Genomic DNA, 27,613 nt, shown 5'->3' with positions numbered 1-27,613 from the left:
GCTCAGAAAATCCACACTGCAGATGGCATCTGAATTATTTTGGTTCTACAACACAAGAACAATGGATCTCCATTCAAGTACTTCACATCATTTGCTAAAGATAGTCATCCCTCTCCCTCCAATCCTACCACTGGCAATTATATGCAACTTCTAAAAGCAAGCAGTTAAGTATTACCAAGGACATGATTGTCAAAATTTAACACAGTATTAAGGCCAGTGAATAGTAACCGAATATTTATAAATAACGAATGTCTATTAAAGCCTGCTTTTCCAAATATAACCGGAACAAAAGCACAACAATTCTGTAGTGTACCAAGTGTATATTTCAATTTACTGTATGCAGTCTAACAACAAATTTGGTCATAATTTACCAGATATACATAAATGATTTAAGTAGTAAAAGAAGATTCAATTCCAAGAGAATAAGTTCATACTTGAGAAAAAACCCAACAAAACAAAACAAACAAAAAAAAAAGCAAACAAAAAAAAAAGGAAAATACATTAAGAATGTAGAGCCAGGTCCAGTTTCTAAGCATTAAGTGAGCAGTATCCTAATAAAGCAGATTTAGGTGAATTTCAGATATATATATATATATATATAATATACTTATATATATAGACAGATCTACCAATTGTAAACTATGGTTTTAAAAGGGATAAACGGGATGGAAAAATCTTTATGCTGTACTTACATATTCACAAAGCAGAACATTATTTTAACGTTTAAAATACTTTTTAATTCCATTTCATTTTTGCCCCACTAGTTTCTACTTTGGACCCCACCAGAATTACACATTACTCATTTCAGTCTAGAATGATGAGAATAAAATGTACTCTTCAGTGTAAAAAAAAGGCACCCCACCCTTCCCCCCTCCCCAAAAAAACTAATCACGTCAGGTTTACAATGATGTGGAAGCTACCAATGAAACAAGTGGATGATAAAAAAAAAGCATTTTAATTCCCATATAACTGTAGTTCAAACTTAGCTTCAATCAGCAAAAACAATGTCTTAACATTATGTTACTGTTCTATGGACAACAGTAAAGCTTGTCTCTTTAAATACATACCAACTTTGATCAGATGGAGCACCAGTAAGATTTTGTCTGTCAAAGCATAATTCAAAGTTATCCACACAACTACTATAATTTAGTTACCTGATATAAAATAGGAAAAAAATATACTCATTTTAAAATAAACAAAGTTGAAAAATATGGTGACCCTCAATTGGTTTTTATACAGTACTGTCACACTGGCCTAGCTATGTGTCATGACAAATGCTCTGCATATTTACTTGTTGTGACATAATAGTACATCAGACGTATTGTTCCAATGATTGCCTGAATTGGTTTGCCTTAGGCTAGATGACACAGAGGAGTTTAAGGTGAAGGTGTAATGCCCTCCCCTCCCTATGAAAGGGGCCTGAAATCATTGGTACAATATTACAAGCTTAGGAAAAAAAGAAATAAATCTACATGGCTACAAAAATTCAAGTTTCAATGCCTCCTAGAAAATGTGAAGCAAAGAGCACAGGGAGCATATCCTCCTGAAAAGTGAACAACTCGAAGAGTATAATTTTGCTTTGGACTTTGTTTTTTTTTGTCATTTTCCAGAAAATGAGCAAATTAAACGTAATTGGTTTATATTAAATACTAGCAACAACCCATTAAGTATAAAAGAATAAAAAATAGTTTGTGTTCATTTTAATGATGAACGATGGGCAAAATAGCCTAGTGTTCAATTCACATCACAAACTAGCCAAAAAGCGGACAAGTAAGAAATTATTGACCAAAGAGTTGTTTAATATGACACTTTCTCCATTCCTTGCATTTTTATTTTGTGGGACTGAGGTATACACCAGGGAAATCAAAACGTTTGAGAGAAGGGGCACCTTAGCGGGAAGAAACATTATTACATCAGATACCTTTTAGCATGACTGTCTCTTTTGACTACAAGTGGCACAAGAATTGCCCATGCTCTGACCAGTCTATTATTTTCATTATTGGTCATTTCTTCTGCATTATCATTTTGAACTGATGAATCAACAACAACCTTCTTTGAAAACAGACACTAAATTAATGCCATTAACAATTTCTCCAGTGCTTATCACCCATACCACCTGCCAGCACAGAGCCAAAAGTTTTCAAACCAAATTTCAGTATGGTTTTGGCAATATCTGTGACGCATACTTAAATGATTGGCTTTCACCTATCAGGTTATGGGAGAGGTAAAATTTGTATGGCAAAGACATGCTTGTGGAAGATGAGCCACTAGCGCAAATTAGCTTCTCTGACTCACCAACGACAGAAGTGGATTTGGGAAAGCTGTCTCTGCATTTCCATACAAAGTTGCAATTTTCTTCATTCATGTAACAGATACATGAATGTGTAACATAATTACAGTTACTACTATGTCTGAATAGGACCCAAGTAGCTATAGCCTATAAATAATAAAAAATACATTTTTCTTTTGATAACTGACTGTAGATGTGAGGACTCTGTATAATTCAACCAAATGGTTGTATGCTGTACAGTCCTGTGCAAATATCATAAAAAAATTAATAATCCTTTTTTTTTTGCTATAAGGCTTTGACCCTACATTTTTCACAGCAATGTAACTACCATCCAGCCTGTACCATATTTCGCAAGCCTTCAGTCCAAAAATTTATATAGTCAAATAGTCAATCCATACAGTGTCCATTTGCAGCACCCTGAAGTCATATGCTCTGTCAGTCATCTAAAGGCATACAAACTTCCCCAGCTTCATCCCATCGGGACTGGTCGTTCTGTTCTTCTACATCATCACCAAGCTCCTCATCACCTTCTCCCACTTCATTTTCCTCATATTCTTCATCCCTAGGGAAATCTGTGTCCTGCACCTGGTCTGCTCCTTCTTGCCCTCCAGGTTGAGATTTATCTGCACAGTCTACACAAACTCCGTAACGTCGTGATCCATGTCTTATTCCAACACTGGCTGCTAGCATGAAAATCTTCTTACACACCATACACTTATACTTTTTATCCTTTTTATGCACCTGTGGAAGAGAAATTTTAAGAGCTGAAAATACAGATATCAAGTTACATTTGCATACAGTACTAGAAAACTGATGATAATAATAATAACAATTACTTATATAAAAATTCCTTTTTTGAACTTTTCCAAGATATTCTACACTGTTCAGAGTAAGAGAAGGACTAGTAGAGGTCTATTTATGTATTCCTCGACAGACATGAACTATTTCCAAAACCAAACTCCCTCCTTAAAGCTCAGCAGGCAGCTGAACACACCTGCCTGTTCCATACACAGATGAGTGTTCAGTCCACAAATACTCGTCCTACAGAGCAAGACTCAAAGGCAATGAGAACAGTGCAAGCACTTACAATGCACACAGGACAATACCTCATTTAGAAAACAGCCTTTACAATTTTATGTTCTAGAAACATTTAGAATGAGCAAGAGTTATTTATTAAATTCTGTGTGAATTCAAAAAGCAAAATCCTTCTTCCATGACATCTCATCTCAACATGACTAAAACCAACATCAACTCTCCAGGTCCCTTAGTGAGTTTTTTGTCCTGTATGGGAGCCTGTGCGTAAAAGTTAAAAGGCTGTTTTTGGCAAACTTGACTAAATTTTAATTTTCAATTTGGAAGTATGTTACTTGTACATGTAACTGAATTCAGCAGCCATGCATATTAGTTATTATCTACACAAAAATTAGGTTGAAGACTTCCTTCTTATATCTGTTGCTTAAATATCTCCTTCGAGGTCCCACTGAAAAATTGCCATTTCAGATAAAACAGAAATTACCATCCAGATGAGGGGGAAAAAAATTAGGTCAAGATACAAATATTTACTTCAGTCCTGCTGTATAATCTGCATAGCTGATACATGTGTTTTCCTCAGCCTCTAGACTTATATAAAGCAGAATGTTTGAGATTTGTTGAATGGAAAGGGGAAAGGAGAGGGAAAAAGAAACTAAGAAAGAAAAAGTATTCAGACTTCAACAGGGAAAGGACACAGCCTAGTTAAAGCACAGAACTAGGCTGAGCTCATTCTATAGCTATTTTCACAGTCTGACTTCACCTCCTTTCCAGAAGGGAAAAAAAATTTTCAGCTACAAGACCTGGTCAGATACTGCAGAACAGAAACCTGAAGTCCCACTCTACTCTTCCTGGTAAATTATCTCCCAGTGTTGCTGTCTTCTCCAGTGAGCTGCAAAGGAAGGAGCAGCTGCTGGGTACAGCCATCAAGGAGGTGATAATGCCCCAACCTCCTCTGGCAGCCCATGGAGCTGCCCCACACCATCACCACCTCCCTCACTGCAGTCACCTACAGGCACAACAGTTCCTCAGTCTCAGTAACATCACAGGTACTCCTGGCCCTTTAGGTATCTAAGCCTTCACTAGATGGTTCAGGAGGTGAAGAAAGGCAGCAGTGGAAGGGTAGTAAGAAGTGTATCTAAGATGAGCAAAGTCAAGCAGAACATAAGATGCTGGTTCTAAAATTTACCCAGGAGCTATTAACATATGCCTTCATTACCTGTAGAGCATTTCAAGAAACACTAAAAAATTAGTACAGGGGTCTTATAAATACCTTCTAGAATTATATCTTGATATGACTCAGATTACTAGTTATTTTTAATAACATTACTGGCTAACAAAGTCAATTTCTTTACAACAGAAGCTAGAAAGGAAAGTTTGGAAGACTTACACCAAAAGCTCTTTTCTGCATCCACATGAAAACATGAAAAAAGCTTTCCACTTTTTCTATTCACAAAATGCCAACTACAGGGAGGCTATGGAGACTTACAGAACACCTTTGCAAGAAAAGCAAAGTGTCCGTTGATCCATCAAAGGATTGAGGAAAGCTACCAAAATCACAGAATCATAGAATTATTTGGGTTGGAAGGAACCTTAAAGATCATCCAGTTCCAATGCCCTCCCATAGGCAGGGACACCTTCCATCAGACTAGGTTGCTCAAAGCCCCATCTAACCTGGCCTTGAACACTGCTAGGGATGAGGCATTTATAACTTCTCTGGGCAACCTCTTCCAGTGCCTCACCACCCTCACAGTAAAGAATTTCTTCCTAACATCTAAATTAAACCTACCCCCCTTCAGTTTGAAGACATTCCTCCTTGTTCTGTCACTATATGTCTTTGCAAAAAGCCTCTCCCCCTTTTTCTTGTAGGCTCCCTTCAAGTACCAAAAGGTTGCAATTAGGTCTCCCCAAAGTCTCGTCTTTTCCAGGCTGAAAAAACCCAAGTCTCTCAGCCTTTCCTCTGAGGAGAGGTGCTCCATTCTTCCAGTCATTTTCATGACCCTCCTCTGGACCCAATCCAGCAGGCTGATGTCCTTCCTGTGCTGGAGACCCAAGAGCTGGATGCAGCACTCCAGGTGGGGTCTCAAAAGAGCAGAGCAGAGGGGCAGAATCACCTCCCTTGACCTGCTGGCCACACTGCTTGTGATACAGCCCAGGATACACTTGGCTTTCTGTGCTGCAAGTTCACATTGCCAACTCGTGTCCAACCTCTCATCCACCAGCACCCTCAAGTCCCTCTTGGCAGGGCTCTCAATTCCTCAGCCTCTGCTGACATGGGGATTGCCCCAACCCAGGTGCAGCACCCTGGAGAAGTGCAATTTACCCCACTCCCTCTACTAACCTCTTTTGTCTACCTACAAAGCATGTTGCAAAATAAGATTTTTTTTTTTTTTAATCACAGTTTGGAGAAATGTTACTACTTTTTTACCACCAATACAATCTTTGTTTTATTACTCCCCTAAAACCTTGGATTTTGTACGGTAAATATCATAACAAAGGCAATTTCTTACAGACTAGATACAAAGTACCTGCAAAATACCCAAGACAGATAACACTTTCTCTGGCTCCTCAGATAAATAAGTACTCAAATCCTGAGTTATGCAACATGCACAGGACAGGGTAAGCTGAACTGCTGATTGTGGCATTGGTAGTCTGTCAGACAGTTGTTTACTTTCTGCATCATATATTTTTCATTCTTTCCTAAATCTTAAAGCAGATACTATACTACAGCTTTGTCTAGTTGGGAAATAAACATTTTGAAACTACTCCAAGATATTGTGCAATTGCTGAATTAACAGGGTGCCCTCACAGAAAATGGTGATGCAGCATTATAGAACAAGATGTGCTATTCTACTGAGCAACACTAAGCCAAAACTGTCTTTCATTATCTACAGAATACTTACATATACTGCATTTATATCATGCCACTTTCAAAATAATCTTGAAGTTACCAGAATTCCAGTGACTGTCTTAACTGACACTGCATTTTCCATTGAGAATACAAGATGTATAGTTATCACAAAGAGATGTTATCTTCATTCATTTTAGATTAAGATAAAACAATTTACATTATGACAAATCAGAGAACAGCGTTTCTTCCAACTACCAAAACATGTGAAAAAAACCCAGAAACCCACTCAACACACATACACTTGCGATTACCTACCAAGGAATGTCTCTTTACATGCTCTCTTCGTGTAAACAGTTTCCCACAGATGTCACAACTGAAAGATCTCACGCCTGTGTGAATGAGCAAGTGTCTCTTTAGTGTTCTTCTGTATTTGGCTACATAATTACAGTGTGGACACTTCAGCTTGTTCATGATTAAAGCAGAGGAATCGCCTACAAGATAATAAGCCATCAGGAGAAAAGATGATGAAACACACACAAGAAAATATTTCAGTATGTTCTGTTTGTTGCACAAAAATAAACAGGTGCCAAAACAATAAAGCACCCACATGACTTTTCATCAGCCAAATCAGGACAATGCCTGTCAGCAGAAATCACAAATGTTAGTAAGTTCTGCTTGTATGATCCTACTAGAAAAACATCTACTTGTAACCAAAGTATTTTTACTACAGAAGTACAAATCAATTCTTTGAAAAGAAGTCTTATTTCATTAATAAGTTAACTACAAATTAGCAGTATTCCACTTTTCTAGAGTTCACCTATAACATAAAACATTTTTCTTCTGGATTAGAAAACTCTAACTTTGCAGCACTGAGACACAATCTTCTCTCCCAATATTGTATTTAGAATTATGTGCAGTAACTGTCTGCCAAGATCTGACCTGACAAATCAATAAAAGAAGGTTTAACTAAGCAAGAACGAATATTGACAAAAGGAGTAGGACAATAAGAGGTAGCATAATTCTGAAATAGCTGAAAAGCAAAGTTATTGGTTCAGATCTTATCTATTTTCTACTTTGGTCTCTCTGAGAGCAGAAAAAAACTTGCGGAAGTAGCAGCATCTCACTTCTTCCTTATGATGGAGGGGAGCTCTTTACATATCCTTGGACCACAGGTAACACAATTTGCTCAAAGGATATGTGCAAAACAGGTTTGCTACAGCTGCCTATTACTGTGTGAAAGAGAAGAACACAAGATGCTATGACATGGAGAAGGCCACATAGGAATACAAGGATGATTTTGAGAATAAGATATTGGCTCAAAACCTACTACAGGTGAGATAATTTATGAACATAATCATAACCATCTAGAAGCATACAAAAAGAACTGACTAAGGCTATGTGATTACAAACAAGAGTTTCTCATTTTCAGGCTGGCAGAAAGAAAACACAAGTAATTGTGGGTTACATGCACGGGCTCGCAGGCCTATATCTAGAGTTGCCTCCTCAGAGCTTCAAAATCCATCATAATATGGAAGTTAAGTTTTGCTAATATTCAGAAGTTTGCTTTGGTATACTGGAGCACTCACGTAAGCTGCATGTCAGCAAAATGCCACATAATAGCTTCTATGAAGAAAACTAAGTCCTATACACATTCAACAGTGGTATAACAGGCAGACATCAGGGCTGTAAGATATACAGGACTTGAATGATTTAAGAACAAGCAGACCTCCTAAGACCCAGGTTCTAATCCCTTGACTGCTAGCAAATTTCACCTTCTGATGACCCAATTTCTTCCACGATAAAAACCGAAATAATTTAAAGTGCAAACCACATCCCAGTAATAGCTCAAAGTTACAGAGTACAGGTAAGCATTATTATTACCCAGGCCTTAAGATCCTCCTTTTACTGAAGACTTTATGTATTTTAAAGACCTAGCAACAATTGTTTTAGATGTGGTGGTGTTTTTGGTAGGTTTTCAGACAGAAAAATAATTACAGATAATTGCTTGCTTGAACTGACAGAAGAAGGCTTAATTACAGCTGCACAGAACTCAAAACCATTATTGCAATGAAGCATTTATTTTGACAGCGAGACATATGACGAGATCTCCTTTTAAAATTATATTTAATTCCTTATCTCCATCATCCAAGTGTTCAATTTCAAAGGCCATATATCTGTAATTATCTTAGTAAAGCGGAGGAAGCTGTCAGGTCATTAAAAACCTCGGGTATCTTCACATTCAGACACAATACAAGAGCTGATATAAACCACGTTCTGTTCTTATTCTTCCATACATTTGAATTCCTTTTTCTCCCTCCAAGGAAATCCTCATATTTACATTATCCAGAAAGGCAAATGATAAGGAAGAAGATTTCAAGCATTTACATAATCTTATAAACCTTCAAACAAATTAACCAAATATTACAAGCAGTGACACAGAAGATAAAGAACCCCTATCAGAGGCAGAAAAGACAAACTGCCCTCCATCAGATATACTTACCATTTTCCCAAGCTTCTTTTGGCCAAGATTCTGGCAGCAGTCCATATTTGAAGTCACCAGAAGTACCCGGCAGCAATCCATACTTGAAGTCACTGGAAGTACCCGGCAGCAATCCATACTTGAAGTCACTTGAGGTACCCGGCAGCAGTCCGTACTTGAAGTCACTTGAGGTTGCTATTAAAGACAGTCTTACTTTAGCTTCATGGGTTCTAATCAGTCATGCTGTTTAGCAAAATATATATCGTGTTTTAACTGTGACAAAGAAGTTTCTAACCTTAAAACAGTCATAGTAGTATTTTTTCACATTCAATACTGAAACTAAGAAATAACTGCGTTCTTCATTTCAGTGAAACGAGATCTCTGAACTATTCTCCACAGCATCATTTCTTCTCCTCCTCCAGAGAAAAATTCAAAGCTTTTTTCACACTACAGGAACTTTTATAGTAAGGATATTTATTCCCTCACTATTATCATAACAGGGCTGGAAGGCTTTCCACTGGATTCTCTTTACAACTGCTTTGTGCAGTGACTTCATCTGGTCTGCCACAGGCAGCAGCCTAGTTGGTACAAAAGTAAACATTTTCTACTGGAGGTATGATTTTCTTTTATTGCCTTAAAATAACTCTGTGGTATATATAAAGTGCTTAAAATACCTTTATTTATATAAAGTATCCTACAGCTGTGTCTAAACCTTTTTCTGAATAATCATCTCCATTACTCCATAACCACATCAATTCAACAGACCATAATTACTTGGAATATATCAGTTTAAAAGACTAGTTTGCATAATTACAGTTGGGTTTTGGACAAGATCTTCATGCAGTTCATGTTTTCTTTGTATCCTCTTTCCTTCTTTAAAAGAACAAAGCCATTTAGAAGTGATCAACATCTCAAAAAGATCCTTGCTTGATCAAGGGAGGGGATTGTCCCACTCTGCTCTGCACTGGTGGGGCCTCACCTTGAATATTGTGTGCAGTTTTGGGCACCACAATAAAAGAAAGATATTAAGCTCTTAGAGAGTGTCCAAAAGAGGCCAATGAAGATGGTGAGGGGTCCTGAGGGGAAGCCATATGAGGAGCAGCTGAGGTCACTTGGTCTCTTCAGCCTGGAGGAGACTGAGAGGAGACCTCATGGCACTCTACAACTTCCTCCTGAGGGGAAGAGGGGCAGGCATTGATCTCTTCTGTGTGGTGACAGTGACAGGACCCAAGGGAATGGCCTGAAGTTGTGTCAGGGGAGGTTTAGGTTGAACATCAGAAAGAGGTTCTTCACCAAGAGGGTGGTTGGGCACTGGAACAGGCTCCCCAAGGAAGTGGTCACAGCACCAAGCCTGTCTGAGTTCAAGAAGCATTTGGATGATACTCTCAGGCACATGGTGTGACTCTTGGGGATGGTCCCGTGCAGGGCTAAGGTTTGGACTCTATGATCCTTGTGGGTCCCTTCCAGCTCAGCATATTCTGTGACTGTGATAATTCTATACTTTTGTAACAAGTAAGCATTACATCAGTGAACATGGAATCACTACTGTAGAGCACAAAGAAGAGAACTATAAATAGTACACAAGAAAGCTGCACCAGGCATTTGTCAAAAATCTTATCTGTGGGGCAAAGACTCTTCTGGTAAGTGTGCAAATCAATTTTGCCCCCAGTCCCCAAGACAGGAGTTTGCTGGAAGACATGAACTCATAAATCCATTAGTTTCCTCACAGACAAACAGATATTAAACAAACTACAGTGATAACTGGTAGATTTTCTTTTATCTGTCTGGATGGTGCTTGGGTCCTCACACTGGATTCCCAATGTCACCATTGTGAAAAGTCTTGAGAAGGACTAAGAGTAAATAGATGTATTTTTGTTTTCAAGCCTGAAACTGTACATTTACAAGTCCGAAGACTTTCTTCTTTATCCCTACACTGCTCATTCTAAGGATTTTTTCAGCAAAAGAAATCGTCTTAGGGTAAACCAGAATTTCATGCAGCTAGTAACAAGTTACACACTCAAATAATCACAACTTACAGTTTTACTGGAGGAAAGTACAGATTATAAATCCTCACAGCATTAGACATATACAGTAGTTTCATTTACTGCTCAGGCAGTGTTACAGCTGGCAGCAGTGGTTTTGTCTCCAGAATAAGACAACAGTTCAAAAGGGTATCACCTAACAAGTAGGAAGCTTATAATTCTATTCAATCCATTAGACAATGGCAAATGAGAAGTAAAGCTGAGTCACGACTGCCAAACTATGCATTCCATTGGAGCTTTAGAAAACAAGACCTTGAGTAGATGAAGGAAGAGAAATAGGAATATTTTAAGCTCATCCACCAAGGTAATTTGGTATAGAAAGAAAAAAGTGGAAAGGGAAGGGAATAAATCTCTCTCTCCTTTAAGAAACAAAGCAGTGCGGAATTTTTTTTTTTTTAATTACTGACTCTAATAGCTGTTATGCCCAAAAGAGGCAAGAACTCCTTATGCTAATTTGGACTCCAGCAATGGCATCTCTCAAGGAATAAAACACAGATACCCTATAGACATGCCAACTACACATTCCTTTGAGGTGAGCAGCAAAACTTCCTTCTGTAATACACAAGAAAGGATTAGTGAGGAAGCAATGTTGAACAGTTCTGGGCAAGAGCAAAGATGACTTGGCTTTTAAGGCTAAAATCTGCAAATAAAAGCAGGCTTCAGGACCTAGCAGAGGAAAAAAAATAAAACAATCCTTATAATCCGTTCAAAATATTAGATTTTTTTCTTTATAGGTTTTTCCCACTGTAATAGAACCGACCCATCTCTAGCTGAACAGTAAAAGGTCAGTGATGAAAATATTTCAATTGCTTTTCCCCCTCTTGTGGGAGAACTACTTTTAACATTAGCAGACCATTTATGCACAAGGTTGGTATTGAAGTTTAAGGGAAGTTAGGAGATCAAACCAGTGCATAGGTCTGGATCTTAGCGTAAGACTCAGCACAGAGCCAAACAGACTTGAGAAGTGTCATCTAGTGCAGATAGTAGCTACCAAATCTTTCTACTTTCACATTATAGTAGGTTTTCTCTTCAAATTGGAAGAACACCAGCACAGGTATCACAAGAGATAAGAGGTTGCTACACACACTTCAGTCCCTGCACAGTAGAGGACTAAGTAGATAATAATTAAACCTAATGCTTATTCTTAGAATAATTCGTTGACCTAGAAAACCTGCTTTCTAGATTAAGCACACATATAATGTGTTCAAAACAAAGCCACAAAAAAAATCATCTCTAATTCCTGATCCATACAGGTAAGACACAAACTACACAGATACTGGAAACTGGAAGTGCAATACCTGGCCTCTACCAGCTTCCCCAGGTGGATGTAGAGCTGACAGTCAGGTAAGTTTCCAGCTGTAGCTGAGCCAACCACAAGGCATTACAGACCCCTGTGACTCTTAATTTCTTCTCCAGTTCCTCCTCCCAGAGGGCTACTGCCCTCTGAAACCTGCACGCAAAACTGTGGATAGTCATAATCTGACCTGTTCTGGTCAACTGAAACCCAGGCGATCTTGATAGGAGACTAAAAGCAACTATGTATGCAGTTGTACTGGAAGACTGGGGGTGGGGTGCAAAGGGGGAAAATACAGACTGATGTAAGGCAGATCTTCAACACAAAAAATAAGCAAAAAGCTAATTAGAAGAAATAGCGTTCTGTACCTGAAGACCAAGCCATCTGACCACAGCTCCTCTCTGATCTAAGGATACTTTTCTACAGTTTAGTTGATTTCTAAGAGGTCTAAGTTAATAATACAACTAACATTAGCCTTAAATGTTTACCCATTCTTCTAGCCTGCATGGATAAGAGGCTATCAGTAACATGATCTTAAAAAAGCAAGTCAACAACAAACCCCAAAATAATAATAATAAAAAAACCAGAATCCAAATAAGTTGACTAAACATCAGCTCTAAAATTTGCAAGATGTCAATCTGAGAAGAGAGACAGACAGTCCAGAACAAAATTAAATGGTTGTGTAGGCTTTTACAGCACTAACAAAAATGTTATCACAGGATTTTATGTTTTACTGTGTTTGTTCTCAGGAAAAAAGGATAACCAGGAGTCAGAAACACCAAATTTCAGTTTTGAAGGCAAGTGGTAGGGGAGCATCACCAGAAAAAGACAATATATGAGTGAGAAACATCCTTAGTTTGGCAAGTTTCACTCTTTCTGTAACCAAAAATATGCTGATTTGGGGGGGAAGAAAAGGAGGACATTACTGAGCAGGGGATGATTAAGGAAACTGAGATGATCAATGACAGAAGTCACTGAACAGGTCATTAGAGAAAAGGATATGGACATAGGGTGAGCTCAGGGAGAAGATACAAACCTTTGTATTAGATACAGTTGTCTGTAGTGAACCTCTCCTTTCTGTATACATATTAGTACTAGCAATAGTGCCAAAATACGAGAACAAGGAATGGTACTATTTTTTCTGCCGGCTTTTCTGACACTGACTGCTTATTCAGATCAATTAAAAAAAGACAGAAAGCAGACAGGATAAGCGATTAGCCCATAGCTTTCAAGGATTGCAAAGAAAGCAGTGGTAATCTACTGATACAATCTGGATTGCTATTAGAGAGCTGGATTTGCTGCTTACGTTAGGCAACATGACAGAGGAAACAGCACTGTCAAGACTGGCATACTAGGAAGGTGGGGGAAAGAACATCCATTTGTTCCCAGAGTACTTCTCACATCTTTAACCCTGTTTCTTCTGAAAAGGGTTATTCTAGGAGCATATTACTGATCAACTGCCTCTTGCAACAGAAGGTTCCCCCAGACACCTAAGACATTTTGCCAATGCAGTTTTACTAATATTTTATCTATTGCTCCCAATTGCTCTCCATTTCTATTATTTCTCATTCATGAAAAACATGGTATATTGCCTTAACTATGGAGTCAGATCTAGCACCAACTAATCATCTGCCAGATGACCACCAACTGATGCCAAATGTATCATCCACTTGCTTTTCAACTTGCTTACCAAACATTCCCTGAAAAACTCCTTCCCAAGAAAGGGAAAGCTGTTTTGCTGATCTCTTTCTCACTGTGTGTGGGGGAGTCAGTTGTTCTTATGGACCATCTTTACTTATGGAGTGGTTGCCATCATCATCACTGTTTTATAAATGCAACAAATCAGCACTTCAGATTGGTATCTTTTTTAAAGTGAATGCATTGCATGAGACAAAAAAGAAAAAAGCTTTTCAGGCAGAAAAAGTCTGTAGACATCACAAAACCTTTTCCCCCAAACCATTCATAAAAACAAAAAACCAAATTCACAGCAGTAAGACACAAAACATTGCTTAATGTTGCACAGTCAACGATAGACCATACCATGAGAATACGGAAATCTGCTTGTTTTGAGATCATCCCTGGGAGAAGTAAATTTAATGAATGGGGAAGAGACTGACCCTCAGATGTTGTGGTCTCTTTACAGAACTTCTAAAAATCTCCAAGGCCTTCAATACCAGATTACATAGGAAATGGGGCAAAAAAGAGGTTAAAGGTCCATCAAGGAACTTAAAATCTTTCAATAGAGTATCAGCTGGAGACCTGAGGAACATCTGGCGGAGAATGATACTACCGCAGAAAAGTGGGAAAAGTGCTTAGTTTTCTTAGGCTCTTTTTCTTCCTTTGTAACTCAATCAAGTCAGGTTTATCCCTACAAAAAATATATGCATTTCCAGGTAAGTCCATCAATCTTGATTTCTTCAAACTTAGCTGTCTACAATGTAAAGTCCTAATCAAGTTGTTATGCTGCTCCCTTTAACAAAAGCTGTGACCAGCACTAGGTTTTTTTGTAAGCAGGTTCAGTTGCTATTTTTATCCTTCTGAAAAGTAGTTTCTTCTACAGCAAGCTGAATTAAATTCCTTAGGAACTATACAAAATCATTCAGGAACCCTCTTGTTCCACCAAAGGGTTGCATTCATCTTGCACTTGTTATCCTTTCCCTTGCCCCCACCACAATACATGACACAGCATTAACTGGCTTGATAATCAAGGTAAGAAATAATCCAGTGGTAGCTTCATAAAGCTGTAGCAATATTGCATATAAGTCTCCTCAAAAATCAACACAGCCAGCTCTGGAAAGCATGAGCCATACTTCACAGCTGTGTTCTGAAGCCTGAGGACAGGACATGTGTACTCCAAAACAGGCCTAGACAAAAAAACATATCCAAGAAGTGATGAAAATTGACCAAAAAACTCCTATGAACCAACATTAAGAATATGATGAATTATATTCACTGAACTTTTATGAACTGGAAACTGGCTATGAGATGCTGACTTACTGCACAGTTACTTTCACCATGGTAAATGGTTAATTGTAGGATGCACGATGCTGCAAACAGTAAAGACTGTTTTAGCAGATTATCAACCAGAAGGGAAAACACAGAGATACGTGGTAACATTCAATGTTTTAGTTAAACTGCTACTTGAATTAATATAGCTAAAACTGGAGAAGTCTTGAAAGATTAAGCAAATATAGGTAAATAAAAGATGGTACATGCAATTTGTAATCCATCTCAACTTTATGGATTTTTTTTTCCAAGTTCATCAAACTGCTGCTTTTACAGAGAAGGTGTTAAATATAAACTCACTGGCAACACAGGGTGAAAGGAAGAAGCTGACATATCCTTACGGATACCCGTAGGAAAACTTCTGTTCAGCAAGGAGCAGTTTAACGTGTTTGTTTCACTGGGACAAGACGGGTAGCAGATGGTTCAGAAAGCTTTTACTGTTTATTACTTAATACTTACCTGGCTGTACCCAACTGGCAAGTCCATTTACTATAGAAATCAACAAAGTGGCTTTTGGGATAACTTTTTTAGTGAGAGAAGTGTTCTTAAATAGGTTTCCACCATACCTACAGTATTTTTTCCCCCACCTCACAAATGCACCAGACTAACTAAAACCACAGTCAAGGACACAGGAACTCACTTTGCATGTACTGACAGCTCACAAGCTCAGCTGGTGTTGGTTATTCCCATCAGAACATGACAAAGCATAATAGCAGAAGCTCATTCTTTCCCTTTTACCAACCAAAGAGACAGTGAACTTTTTAGCTCTCATCATAAGAATTTACCATTCTTTACTTTTCTTCTCACAGCACTGTCTTGTATCTGTTCCAGATGACATTTTCTTCTGCATTTTTACCTCCCAGTGTCTATATTATTTTTGGTAAGCCTTTCATCTCCACAAGAAATTTAATCCAAAACTAAAAAGTTATCGTATAACCTGCAGGTTACTCTACAACTCATTCTTGACATTCTTCCAACTCTCCTCCCTCTTCCACCTTTTCTTGGGCATAGAGGCAGCAGTTTAAAGAAGAATGCTTAAGAGTGGAATCTGCTTGCAAAGCAAAGAAAAAGAGGCAGCAGCAGAGGAGAAAGAACACCAAAGGCTGAAGCACAGAGTATGGGTGAAAGTAAGCTATTATAGTAAGCCCTTCCTCCAATCACTCCTTGCTTCACACAATGTGCATGCACATAAGGACTTCATAAAAGGTATAATTGCAAAAATATTAGATAGGGCTTCCGAAAGAGTTCTAATACTGACAGAAAATGTAATTATGTACTTGGGAATGCATACGCTGTGCTCTGAAAATACCTTGGAAATTGTTAGTTGATGGTATTTTACAGCTCAATAAAATAAACTTCCTCCTGCAGTCACAGAACTTGGAATGGTTTTGAACAGACACACAGCACACATTCAGTATGTCCCTAGTCTCCAACACAGTTCTTTTCACCAAGATGATACATGGATGTATTTTGTAATTTAATTCTTTAGCATAACAAGAAAAAAAAAAAAAAAACAAAACCGGACTAAACTTGTTTAATCATTACTGACTGCCCATGTCCTCTGTTATTTCTTCAAGAAAGCTCCACAGAACACATATGAATTCCACAGAATGCAAACAAGTATTTTTTTCTGTTGCTAGTGACATCACTTAGTAGACATATCCTCTGTATATCCATTGGTAAAAGAAGTAGAATATCTACCCCACAGAAATCACATGCTAAATTGTGTCAGAAATGTGATGTTTGTGCAATTTATATACAGGTCCTGAGCTCCTGCTCCAGACTATCTGCTGCCCTTTTTCATGCCACTCTAACTATATTGAGTAGTGTAGCCCAGCACAGACAGATTTGTTGTATGGGTGCTGAGGACTCAACATCCACACCGAGTCTAAAAGTGCTTTACTTAAGGATAGATCTAACCCAGTGCTATAGACCTGAGGTCTGTTAGCAACTGGCACGTTTTTGATACACAGCTTCTATTGTGATTTCAGCTTGAAAAACCCTGTACAGTCTAGGAAAGCTTAGACAGCAAGAGAAGATCAGGAAATTCACTTGGTAAGTGCACACTCCCAAGAAAAGCTAAAGCAGATCTACCCAGAGTTGAGAGATGAAGGCTTGAGATATGCAAACACCCCGAAGCATTTGCAGAACAACATTAGCTCCTCAGCACAGCTGCTTCTCCGGAGCTGCTCTGCTGTGTCACACTACTTGCTAAGGACAGCGAGGTATCCTGTACCGGAGGTGCACATCCACAGTGCACAGCAGTGCAGACCGGGACTGTCACATGTCACCGGCTGGCACCGCACAGCACAGTGGGGTCACCACGTGCCCACTGCGGTACCGCTGCTCCCCTATGGCCCCCAGCCCCGCGGGTAGGGGCAGAGCAGGGCCCCTGGAAGAGATAGAGGACATCTACACCCCCTTCATGGTTGAAGCAGGCGTATATTTTAACCTGTTTTAGAAACAGATACATTTAAAGAACTTAATTCCAGCTATGTCTCAATTCCATCTTTAATCTGACTCCTAAATTGCAGTAAGTTTTCAAAACTGCTAATTCATCAGAAAGCGATGCAAATGACAGTAAAGGAAAATGACAGTACTTCAAATACATACTTTAGCTATTCATACATCATCATAATAATTTTAAAAATAAAACCCTGGACTTAATTATACTGCCCCAAATCGCAATTACACTGTCAAGAGGCTGTTGCTTATAATTCTTTGTGTGACCTTATTAGTTTAACAAACAAATATTTAATCTTATTCTACCATTTTCATTAACCATAGATCCTTAAAGAAAAAAATCCTATGAACTCAGTCACTCTTAGGATTTGTTTAAAGCATCATTTCACAACAATATATTTGCCTCTAATATGTCATTGTGGCATCTCTGTCCCATGTTTCACAAACATGCTTTAAGTGTTTCTATTATAGTAGCCAGGATTACTCCATCTTGTAGGTTCCCAGATACCCCTATAATAAAAATCAGTAGAATGTTGACTTCACTTTCTGAGTGATGCTCAGATGAAAGAGATTACCAGAAAAATCTTTTGCTAGCATAGGGAAGGAAATTATAAAGGCCCGTGCTCTCTGTGCAACCAGCTAATATTCGTTAGTCAACAGTTATCACTCCTTGGTTTTGTGCCTAATAGTCACCACAGATTAAATGTGAATATAAGAATTTTAGTTTGTACCAGCTGATAAGGATTCCCAATTCAAGTACCAAATGCAAACAGCACATTCCATCCTGCACAGCACAGCCATACCTCTCTCCAGCAGAAGATCACTGCTGTGCCCCAAGGCAGAGAATCAGATTAACAATTCAGTAACATGATTGCTGTGCTGACTTTACTAATCCTATCCAACATACCTTTATAAAAAAGTTACATTGGCAGGTACTTCACTCACTACTTCAGTTTTCAAATAACATGATCACATTAAGCAATATTTACCTGCTTCTTCTTTAATAAATGACAGGTCTTCTTCTGGATATGGGACTGACGGTTGCAACACTGAGCAATCTTCTGAGTTCTCCTCAGTATTAGGTGGTATATTATAAATAAATCTCTTTGCAGTTTGGTTTTTCCTTCTTGCTTTTCCAGGTTCTTGAACTGATTGTCCCTGTGTACCCATGTCATTCCACACAAAAACTTTTCCCTCACCTTGAGATTCATTTTCAGCCATTTCAGGTGAGCTGTCCTGGACCCAACTGCAGTCATTCATTTGGTAGCTTTCCATTTGGCCCTCATCAATTGGGTAGGGATCGCTCTCAGTTTTTATGCTACTTGCCAAGTTGGTAAGGTTTCGTGTTGCCCAGAAACTGGCAACTTTCTGATCCCTTGGAGACAAACCATCCCTAGTAACAGATCTTCTGTTGTAATCCACTACGACGGTCTCTGGAGCTTCCGATTTTATACTTATGTTTAAGGCATCTTTAATGAAGTTGCGGCAGGACTGGACAACCTCCGTCATCTGAAGGTAGCTGGCCACCGACATCACTTCAATGGCATTTTGGCTCGTAAGCACGAGGTTACCAGAATATAAGAAGTCCAAGATGACAGAAAAACCTTGAACAGCAACAACGTCTAAATAGGTAACAGTGGTTTGGTTCCGGCTTTCTTTGTTTGTAAAGCAATACAGAGTCTTAAAGAAGCGGCTGCCTGCAACCAGGATGTTCTTGTGAGCTCTGAAGACCCTCCCACTCACCACAATATTAACATCACAAAGAATGCCTTTCTTCCTCTGCTCGTTGAGCTCTTGCAGGAGCTGATAGCAGTAAGAGTTCTCATTTGGCCTGCTGTTAAAATCACAGTATCCTTCATTGTTCAGTTCTGATGGTAACTCTGCCTCCTGCAATTAAAAAACCACAAACACAATTAGTGCTTAGTTAATGCTCTTCTTAGTCCTCCAACACTACAATAAAGATATAAAAATAATCTTAAGAAGATAATTTTAATCAAACAACTTTTTGTTATTTACATTCTTGGTCACAAAAGCAGACAGGAACATATAATTAAACTATTTTTGAAAACTAAGAGTCATGATCTCATTCTGCATCTTCCACCCCCAAATTTGAAACAAGTTGAACTAGCAGATTTGCCTTGAGGGCAAAGGAAGTGAAATTTCAGCCAAAAGTAAGGAAAGCTTTAGTTGAGTGTGAAGTACTTGTTATTCTTAATCCACGTATATAAAAGATTCATGAGCCTCTCTTTCCAAAGATTTAACTAGATGATTCTTACATACCCAAGCACTTATTCTTCCCTAAAAATCTCCACTTAAACAAGTAAGCAGAATCCTGATAACTGACTAAACATTTTCTCATGCTGAGAGAAGAATACATAAAGCTTATGTCTGTATCTCCCAATATGTGTTGAATGTTTTAAAGAAAACATATTGCTGAAGTAGATATAATAGCAGATATATTTCTTATACAGTTCTACAAATTAAACATTTATCATCTACTTTCTACCTGTGGCACGTTTAGGATTAAACAGAAACAGTATCACATGGTAAGTAGACAATACTGCAGATGACCAATACAAACACTTAAGCTTCAAATAAATTACTTACGTAAGACTTTCCAGTGGCAACACCTTTAACAGGTACATATTATACAGATGCAGCTTTTTTAAGATGTGCTCTCAAACACAGCTTCAAAACTGCTAAAAGCTGACATTATCAGCCAGTCCAACACCAAGAAATAAATCGTTATTAAAAATTAGTTCAGACAGTGAGAGGCTGGTAAGCATCAAGAGATCTGAACTGAATTTTAGAGCATTTAGAAAATGATGCTTCAGAGCTGCTACAAAGCAGCAGTTAGGAGAAAGCAGAAAGCAACACAGACTGGCATACTTGAGACTGCACTTATATGGGTTGACATATGCTGCCATCAAGAGCAGTGACTATGACAGAGTCTGTTTTACAGTGGGTCTCCAATATTTCTCTTCTTCCCTCGCAAATAAGGAGAGTTCAAAACTGGATGGCTCCAAAATGGTTTAGGATGAGAGAAGGTCAGATTTTGCAAGCTACAATACTATTTTCTCCCTGCCTTTAATAAAACATCTCACTGATTTGGGAACTAGAGATACTGTTAAAGCTTAACAGCCTCAACATTAATAGGTAAAAATCAGCATTAAGAAGGTAAATGTTAACACTGTCATGAGCCCATAATTTATACCGGGGCTAAAATACATGGTGTAGAAAAGCACTGCCCTTAATTTGGGACTACGGCAGAAACCAGATATATATATATATATTATAAAGTAATTTTCTACCACACAGGAATTAGTAGATTAAATCACCTCAAATTATAATCCCAGTGTGGATCACTGGAATGACAACTGAGGCTGTAACTATATCAAAAAAGGTGTTTACATCTATAAGCAGCCAATAATGCTCAGTATACCCAAAACTGTGCCATTTCAGCATCTCTGGAAAAATCATTTCAGTTTGCTTTCATATTCAAGCTGCTTCTGAATCTCTACCCTTCTCAGACAAGTTGTTCAGTGAAAAGGTAGGAATAAAAGGTAGGAATAAAACCTAAAAATTAGGTTTTTATGTGAAAATAAGCAATAGTTCTTTATCCAACCTCAGCTTAGTTTTTTTTGTGTTCTCTCACAAATCCCAAGTACTCCTTCAGATCAGAGCTCTGAAACAGAGTATGCCCCAAACATATGACAGCTAAGTCTGTCACTCTTAGTTCTCAGCAGATTTCAGATCTGGACTAGCTTCCTGTCAATCCAGCAACGGAGCACTGCGTAGTTTCAAAACACCAATTACACTGATGTTGGATCAGATTAAGATGAAAATTACGGTACCCTGAAGTGTTGTCATTCTCATCAATCATCAGTGACTCGCACCTCACACAGTAAGTGTTAGGTAGATGCCATGATAGCTGCCAATTTCATTCTCTGAGAACACAATAAATACCACACAAATTTAAAAAAAACTAAATCAAAACAAAAAAACACCCCCCAACAATCTGCAGTAATTCTTTAATTTTGACAAATGTCTAATTAAAGAATGGAGACAGAGTACATTTTAAATGAGCAGGTATACATACTCAATCAAACGGGGGAGGAGGGGGGAACTGTTTTTTACAATGTGGGTTTTTTTGTTTCCTGAGAAAAGGATACCCCATTATGGTAAAGAAGATGCAGATCACAAATTGATACAGAAACACAAGACTGAAATCTTATGAGCAGACCAGAAGGTTGAGTGGAAAGAAGGAGATATTATGTAACTGATGTCCAAGCTATAGGGGGGTGTGTTGGTGAAAGAGATCAGTCTCATAGCTTTACTGAAACATTTTTAAAACTAGTTGGAATATTAGAAACAACTGTTTAACTGCTGGTATGGAAGCAGCTAACCCTAATGCCACAACTCAAATGAAATAGAGTCCTGACATCTGAACAGTTACCAAACACACGTACACCAAGCATGACAAGTAGAATTGACATTTGCTATGAGAAAAATGAAGAAACCAAAATTCTATAATTTAGAGTGTTTTAAACAATTGCACAGAAAAAATACTATACAGGAAATACTATACAAGAAATACTATAACAGGAAGCAAGGTGCAGAAAATAATTACAGGAAAACAGTATATCTGCAAACTTCTGTTACTGACACAGTGCATCATCTGTTCTGTTTTTCTGATGAGAACCACAAAGTTATCGTATTTGCTTAGATGTCTATCATATTTTCAGAACACAGACCATCACCTATCTCAACACCAAACCACCTTATCCTTTTAATAAAAACTACTAAGAAATGTAAGATAAGAATCAGCATAATTTCATTTCAATTTCTGGAATTGACAGCATTCTAAGTCAAACACTTCTTTCTATGGGTGAGATTGAGAAGCACTCTAACACAACAGAGACTACTCAAGGAAGCTAATATTGTGCTCTGTTTCGAATAGTTGAGATCTCCTGAATACACCCAAAGATGTATTACTATTTTATATGTATAATTCACTAATTAAACTTGCCTAAAAGCTAATAGGAGCAGAAACAGATGATCAAAAACTGCTATAAGAAACTTGCTTTTCTTTCTCCTCCTGTTCCGTCAGCATACTCTCTCCCTCGGAGCAAGAACAGGGAGGGCAGGAAGAAGAAAAAAATACCGAAACTAACCTAACCACAGATTCCTTCTCAGCTGTATGTATATGAAAAGTAGTTAGGGCCCATTTTTGTAATTCCTTCCCCACTACCATATCTTACTCGATAGCAATTCCCTATGCCCCTAAATTAATTCTTGTCCTGACAAATGGATACTTTAACAAAATAAGCTATTAGTAGCTTCTTAACCACGTGCAGCTACAGAGAAAGGCGATCTCAAATTGATGCCCCACTGCCACTGTACACGCCACAGCACCTCTCACAGAAAACTCAGCAATTTAAAATTGTTCCACTAACATCAAATTGAGTAGTTCGAGATGAGGTAAAAACATGACATGAAAATACAGTAAATAATAATCCTTACTCTGACTTCCTCCTCAACTTTTTTGCTCTGCTAAGAGTAAGTGAAGAAGTTAACTTAGAATACTGCAATGTAACTCTTACATCTGAAGCATGACTTCCATTCATCACTGCTCACATAAAGCAAACAATTACAGTTCACATGGAAAAAATAACACATCAAAGGTCTTCCTCCTTTTGGAGAACTTCTGATTTAAACCAACATGCCTGTTAGGCTGGAGAAAGCTTTTCTGGCAGTATTTCCAAAGCTTAGCTTCATATTATGTCCAGAGAGAAAATGTTTTAAGAAGCTGATTTGAGGGGATGAACCCCCAGCAGTCAATAACTCTGCATTTGATGGACCTAAATTCATCAAAGAATAAAAATATTTTGCAGTAATTTCCTAGTAAGCACTCTTTTCCTAAAGTTTTTGCAACACAACCGTTCACCTATTAAAAAGCAAAGGTAATTCAAGCTGGTGATAGATTTCCTTAAGCTTTAATATATGGAGACAGATTATTTTAAAAACTAAAATATAAAAAAGTCAAGAATTTGGTCTCAGAAAGAAGTATCGGCTGACAGCTCAATAATCTTGAATTACAGCAGCTGCAACCACTTGTGATGTATTTTGGCATTCCAAACTAAACATATCCCAAAAATAAACTGAAATCATCACTCATTTCTTCACGAGTGTAACATCCAACAGACCTATAGAAACTTCTACTGCTTTACTGTCTTAACACCTACAATTTCCTTTCCGCACTTGAACAGTGGCACTTTGCCATATGTTTATTAGCAGCTGCTAAACATGCCCTGCAGTTGAGGCTTGTCAAGTCCAGAATACATGTGTGCTGTCTCTAACACAAAGGCTGAAAGATCTCTCCCAAGTTTCATTAAATCTAAAGGGCTCTGCTGGCTCATTATGTATGTTGGAAATACGGTCAGGGTACAAATTACCTACTTCTGTTCCAAGTATCTGGTATCATGGCATTAAGGAAAAAAATGGGGCTATTGTTTTGCTATTAACTTAAACATACGTATCAAAAGAAATTCAAGTACCATTAAAAGTATGAAAGGATACGGAAATTAAACATAGAAGTGGAAAGAAAACAGAGATTCTTAATCAGATTTTCGATAAAGCAAGTGTAACCTGGAAGCACACCACAAAGAAAACTACATTGACTCTTGAAAAAAAACCACAATTCCTTCCCTCGCGAGAAGTTTTTAACCAAAATGTAATTGCAGAGGGATGCACAGAGGACTGTTTTCCACTTGAAATCACCAATCTCTGTATAGCTACCTTTGTCCAAACCTTATCTTTAATACAATGCAAAAGAACTACTGACTCATCTCTCCTACCATTTCGTTTATTATGACAGTTACTACAAATATTTTTTCTTAAACCATCAGCGGTATAAAAGCAGAGGCTCATTTTTTACAGAGATTCCCATGACAATGAAAGATTTTCAAATAAACACAATCTTCAAAGAGATACTTACATTAACTTTTAGGTTACCATGATAACAAGCCAATATTCTGTCCTCCGTTCTACCTTCCTGGTATTTAAGAGTTTTACAGCAGACTGGGGATAGGGCAAAAAGAGCAAACTAGTAAATTAAGTAGGGGAAAATGCCTGGAATAGTTTTTATTTAAATGCACCTTAAATGGAGTGAAAAACTTCCAAAGGTGGTAGGGTAGGAATCAGCAGCATCTACTAACACAGGAGGCTACACTGTGACAGAACATACCTCTACAGGGTTAATCATTCACAACTCAAACTCAGAAACTAGGCAACAAGACAGTAAGGAATATACTGCGATAACGTTATGCAAAAACTAACATTTGTGAAGATATAAAGAGGTAAAAGAAACTAAGAATGAAAGTTTCATAATCAGAAACAAGTTACTGAAAGTGTGTTTGGCTAAAACACTGCAGAGTGAATAGCAAACCCAGATTGGAGGAAACTATCACGACGACCTACTGCCATGAAAGTAACAGCAGCTGCCTTAGAAACACACTCACTGACAAGGCAGTATCAATCACGAAGGTGAATGTTGCATTTATAAATCCAAAAATAGTATTTTTGATAACCTGTGTTTGTGCACCATAAGGTTCTTCTTGCAGTCCCGCAGCCGTTTCACAAAAAACTTGTATACCTTTTCCAAGTAGCTCTAAGAAAACCTACGTTCACCTAACGTTTTATCAGTCATCCTGATATCCTACCCAAACATTTGAATCGCAGCTCTTGTCCAAGGTACCCTGAGATCCTTAAAGCGCTCAAGCAATAAACTCAATCTAACTACCGCGTTACATTTCAGGCTCCAGACAAAGCTATACAACCACGGTGGGTGTCGTAATTAAAAATGAGTTCTAAACGGGGAAAAACGGAGCGACAGGGGATTAATTCCGGCTAACAGCCTAACAATTCAAGGACTGGCCTAACCTGAAGCACGCTAGCTAATGCCCGCAGGCAAGTTTAACGCCAGCGAGGCGATCGAGCGAATGAACTTTCATCCTAGGAGAAACGGCTGCAGAAGGCTGCGGATTCCGAGCGAGTATTCTTTAGGGGCTTTTTATCCACGTATGTTCTAGAGCAAGCCCTGCCTCATTCCTGAGAGCAGCCAAGAAACGCGGTGATTTTAAGTTCAGCGGGGAACGTGAGGAGTTTCACTACTCCTAAAGCGTTAGAGGAGCCCTGGCATAGTAACACGGCTTTCAGGAAACCGCATGTTTATCTCAAACACACACCAAGCGACAGCAGACTTCTTGCTCAGCAACTCAATCCAAAGCAACGAATCGGCAAAAAAAGATTTAAATGCGAGAAACTCGAGTACACGGAGTTATCCGATTAGCGCACCGCGGCCGTACCGCTAAGCGCGGCAGCGCAATTCCAATTTCACGCTAGCGAGTCCCAGTTTCACAGGCGGTCGCTGGCCGGACACTGCCCTCCCTCCGCCCGTACCGCAGGAGGAAGTTGTAACGAGCGTATTTAAATCAGTGCTGTGACACTGGGATTCCTGCGCAACTTTTTTTCCCACATCGCCGGTTTATCTTCACGAGATAAACAGATGAACGAATGGAAGCGGCACACGCCAGCGTCGGACGGATAACGGGAACTGGGCACAGCCACGAACAGCCACGGCTCAGGCTGTGTTTGTGTGCCTGCGTGCCACGTGCCTGCGCGCATCCAGAGGGACAGCCGCCCAAAATCCCAGAGAGAGGAGGCTCCTCTGCCGCTCCGGAGACGGCTAGAGAGAGCACCGCGGTGTGCCCGGCCCGCCGGGCAACAACCACCACCACGGGCAGCCACGTAAAAAAAAAATTCACACACGTGGGCACGGAAAATCCCCACCTATACGAAAGGGGAAGCCGGTACCTCCCGCGTCCCTCTCCACCGCCCCCTGCCCATGCCCATGGCTATCCCCATGCCACGCCGTACCTGCTCGGCGCTGCCGGGCTCGTTGAGGCGATGCTCGGCGGAGAGGTGGTGCCGCAGCAGCAGGGTGCGCTTGTAGTTGCGGGTGCCCTTGCAGAGCTCGTCGTGCCCCCCGGGCAGGGGCCCGCCGGACATGATCAGCTCGGGGGGCGCGGCGGCGGCCGCGGCTGCAGTACACCAGGCGCAGGACATGAGGCCGGTCTCCTGGCAGTAGTAGAGCCACGGGAACTCCTTGAGCCAGGAGCCCTGGAAGGAGATGTGCAGCTTCTGCAGCAGGGACTTGGGCCTGGCCAGCGGGAAGTGCCGGATGCTCTCCCCCTCGCCGCTGCCCTCCGCCTCGTCCCCGCCGTCGCCCCCCGACCGCCGGCTGCTGCTGCAGCTGCCGCCCTCGGCGCCGCTGCCGTCGCCCAGGCTGCCCCCTTCGCCGTCCTCCTCATCGTCACTGCTGTCACTCAGCGAGCCCCCGTCCTGGACGAGCTCCTTGCCCTCCAGCAGCCCCTCCGGCTCCAGCCCCTCCGCGCCCTCGAGCTCCATCTCCTCGTCCGCCCCCCGCCCATTGAAGTGCTTCCGCGGCCAGGCCGCGGCCTCGCAGCCATTGTTAGCGGCGGGGTGGGCGCCCAGGAGCCCCCCGCCGCCGCGGAAGGCTAGAGTCCGGCGGTTCCTCTCGGCGAACATAGGGCCGGCGGCGGCGGGGGGCGACGCCGCGTCCTGGGGCAGCAGCAGCTCCTTCTCCTCGGCGGCGGCGGCGGCCTCCAGCTCCTCGGCCTCCAGCCCCTCCAGCTCCGCCTCCTCGTCCGCCCCGCGCCCGTTCAGCGCCTCGGGGTCCTGCCGCTCCCAGGCCTCGGTCCCCGCCGCCGAAGCGGCCGCCGCGGGGGTGACGAGGCCGCCGCCGCGGAACGCGAGCGTCCGCCGGTTTATCTCGGCGAACATGGCGGGCGCGCCCCGCGCCCCCCGCCCGGCCGAGCGCTCCGCTCCGTCCGCCGCGGGAACGGGGCGGGGGAAGGAGGCGCCCGGCTGCCGCGCGGGGGCGGCGGCCGAGAGAGGCGAAGCGCGGCCGCTCGCTCCCTCTGCACTGCGCCGGGTCCGGCCTGGATGGCGGCGGGCGCGGGGCTGCCCACAATGGATCCCCCTCGGTCGCTCGGCGGCGGCGCTTCCGTCCCGGCAGGCCCCGGATCGGCTCGGGTGGCAAATGAACAACGGGCTGCGCCCACAATGCACCGCGGCC

At 40.4% G+C, this 27,613-nt stretch overlaps 1 protein-coding gene across 1 annotated transcript; it reads right to left on the bottom strand.

The window, feature by feature from the left end:
• Positions 1-305: 305 nt before the first annotated feature.
• Positions 306-27,613, bottom strand: ZBTB10 (zinc finger and BTB domain containing 10). The gene is made up of 5 exons (XM_027893076.1): positions 26,392-27,613; positions 18,444-19,341; positions 8,671-8,844; positions 6,486-6,661; positions 306-3,031 (listed from the first exon to the last, which is right to left on the bottom strand). The coding sequence occupies exons 1-5, from the start codon at positions 27,316-27,318 to the stop codon at positions 2,726-2,728; spliced, it is 2,481 nt and encodes an 826-aa protein (XP_027748877.1). The 5' UTR covers positions 27,319-27,613; the 3' UTR covers positions 306-2,725.

Source organism: Empidonax traillii, unplaced genomic scaffold (genome assembly GCF_003031625.1).
Source record: "Empidonax traillii isolate 1590-97213 ecotype Southwest subspecies unplaced genomic scaffold, ASM303162v1 scaffold378:size984864, whole genome shotgun sequence".
Classification (NCBI taxonomy): Eukaryota; Metazoa; Chordata; class Aves; order Passeriformes; family Tyrannidae; genus Empidonax; species Empidonax traillii.
This window is presented reverse-complemented; position numbering and strand designations above follow the sequence as displayed.

Coding starts and splice junctions, on each gene's coding strand:
- ZBTB10 (XM_027893076.1), bottom strand. CDS start 27,318: ATGTTCGCCGAGATAAACCGGCGGACGCTCGCGTTCCGCGGCGGCGGC. Junction 19,342..26,391: donor AGCCCGGCAGCGCCGAGCAG/GTACGGCGTGGC, acceptor TTTTAATTGCAG/GAGGCAGAGTTACCATCAGA. Junction 3,032..6,485: donor ATGTAAAGAGACATTCCTTG/GTAGGTAATCGC, acceptor TCTCTTCCACAG/GTGCATAAAAAGGATAAAAA.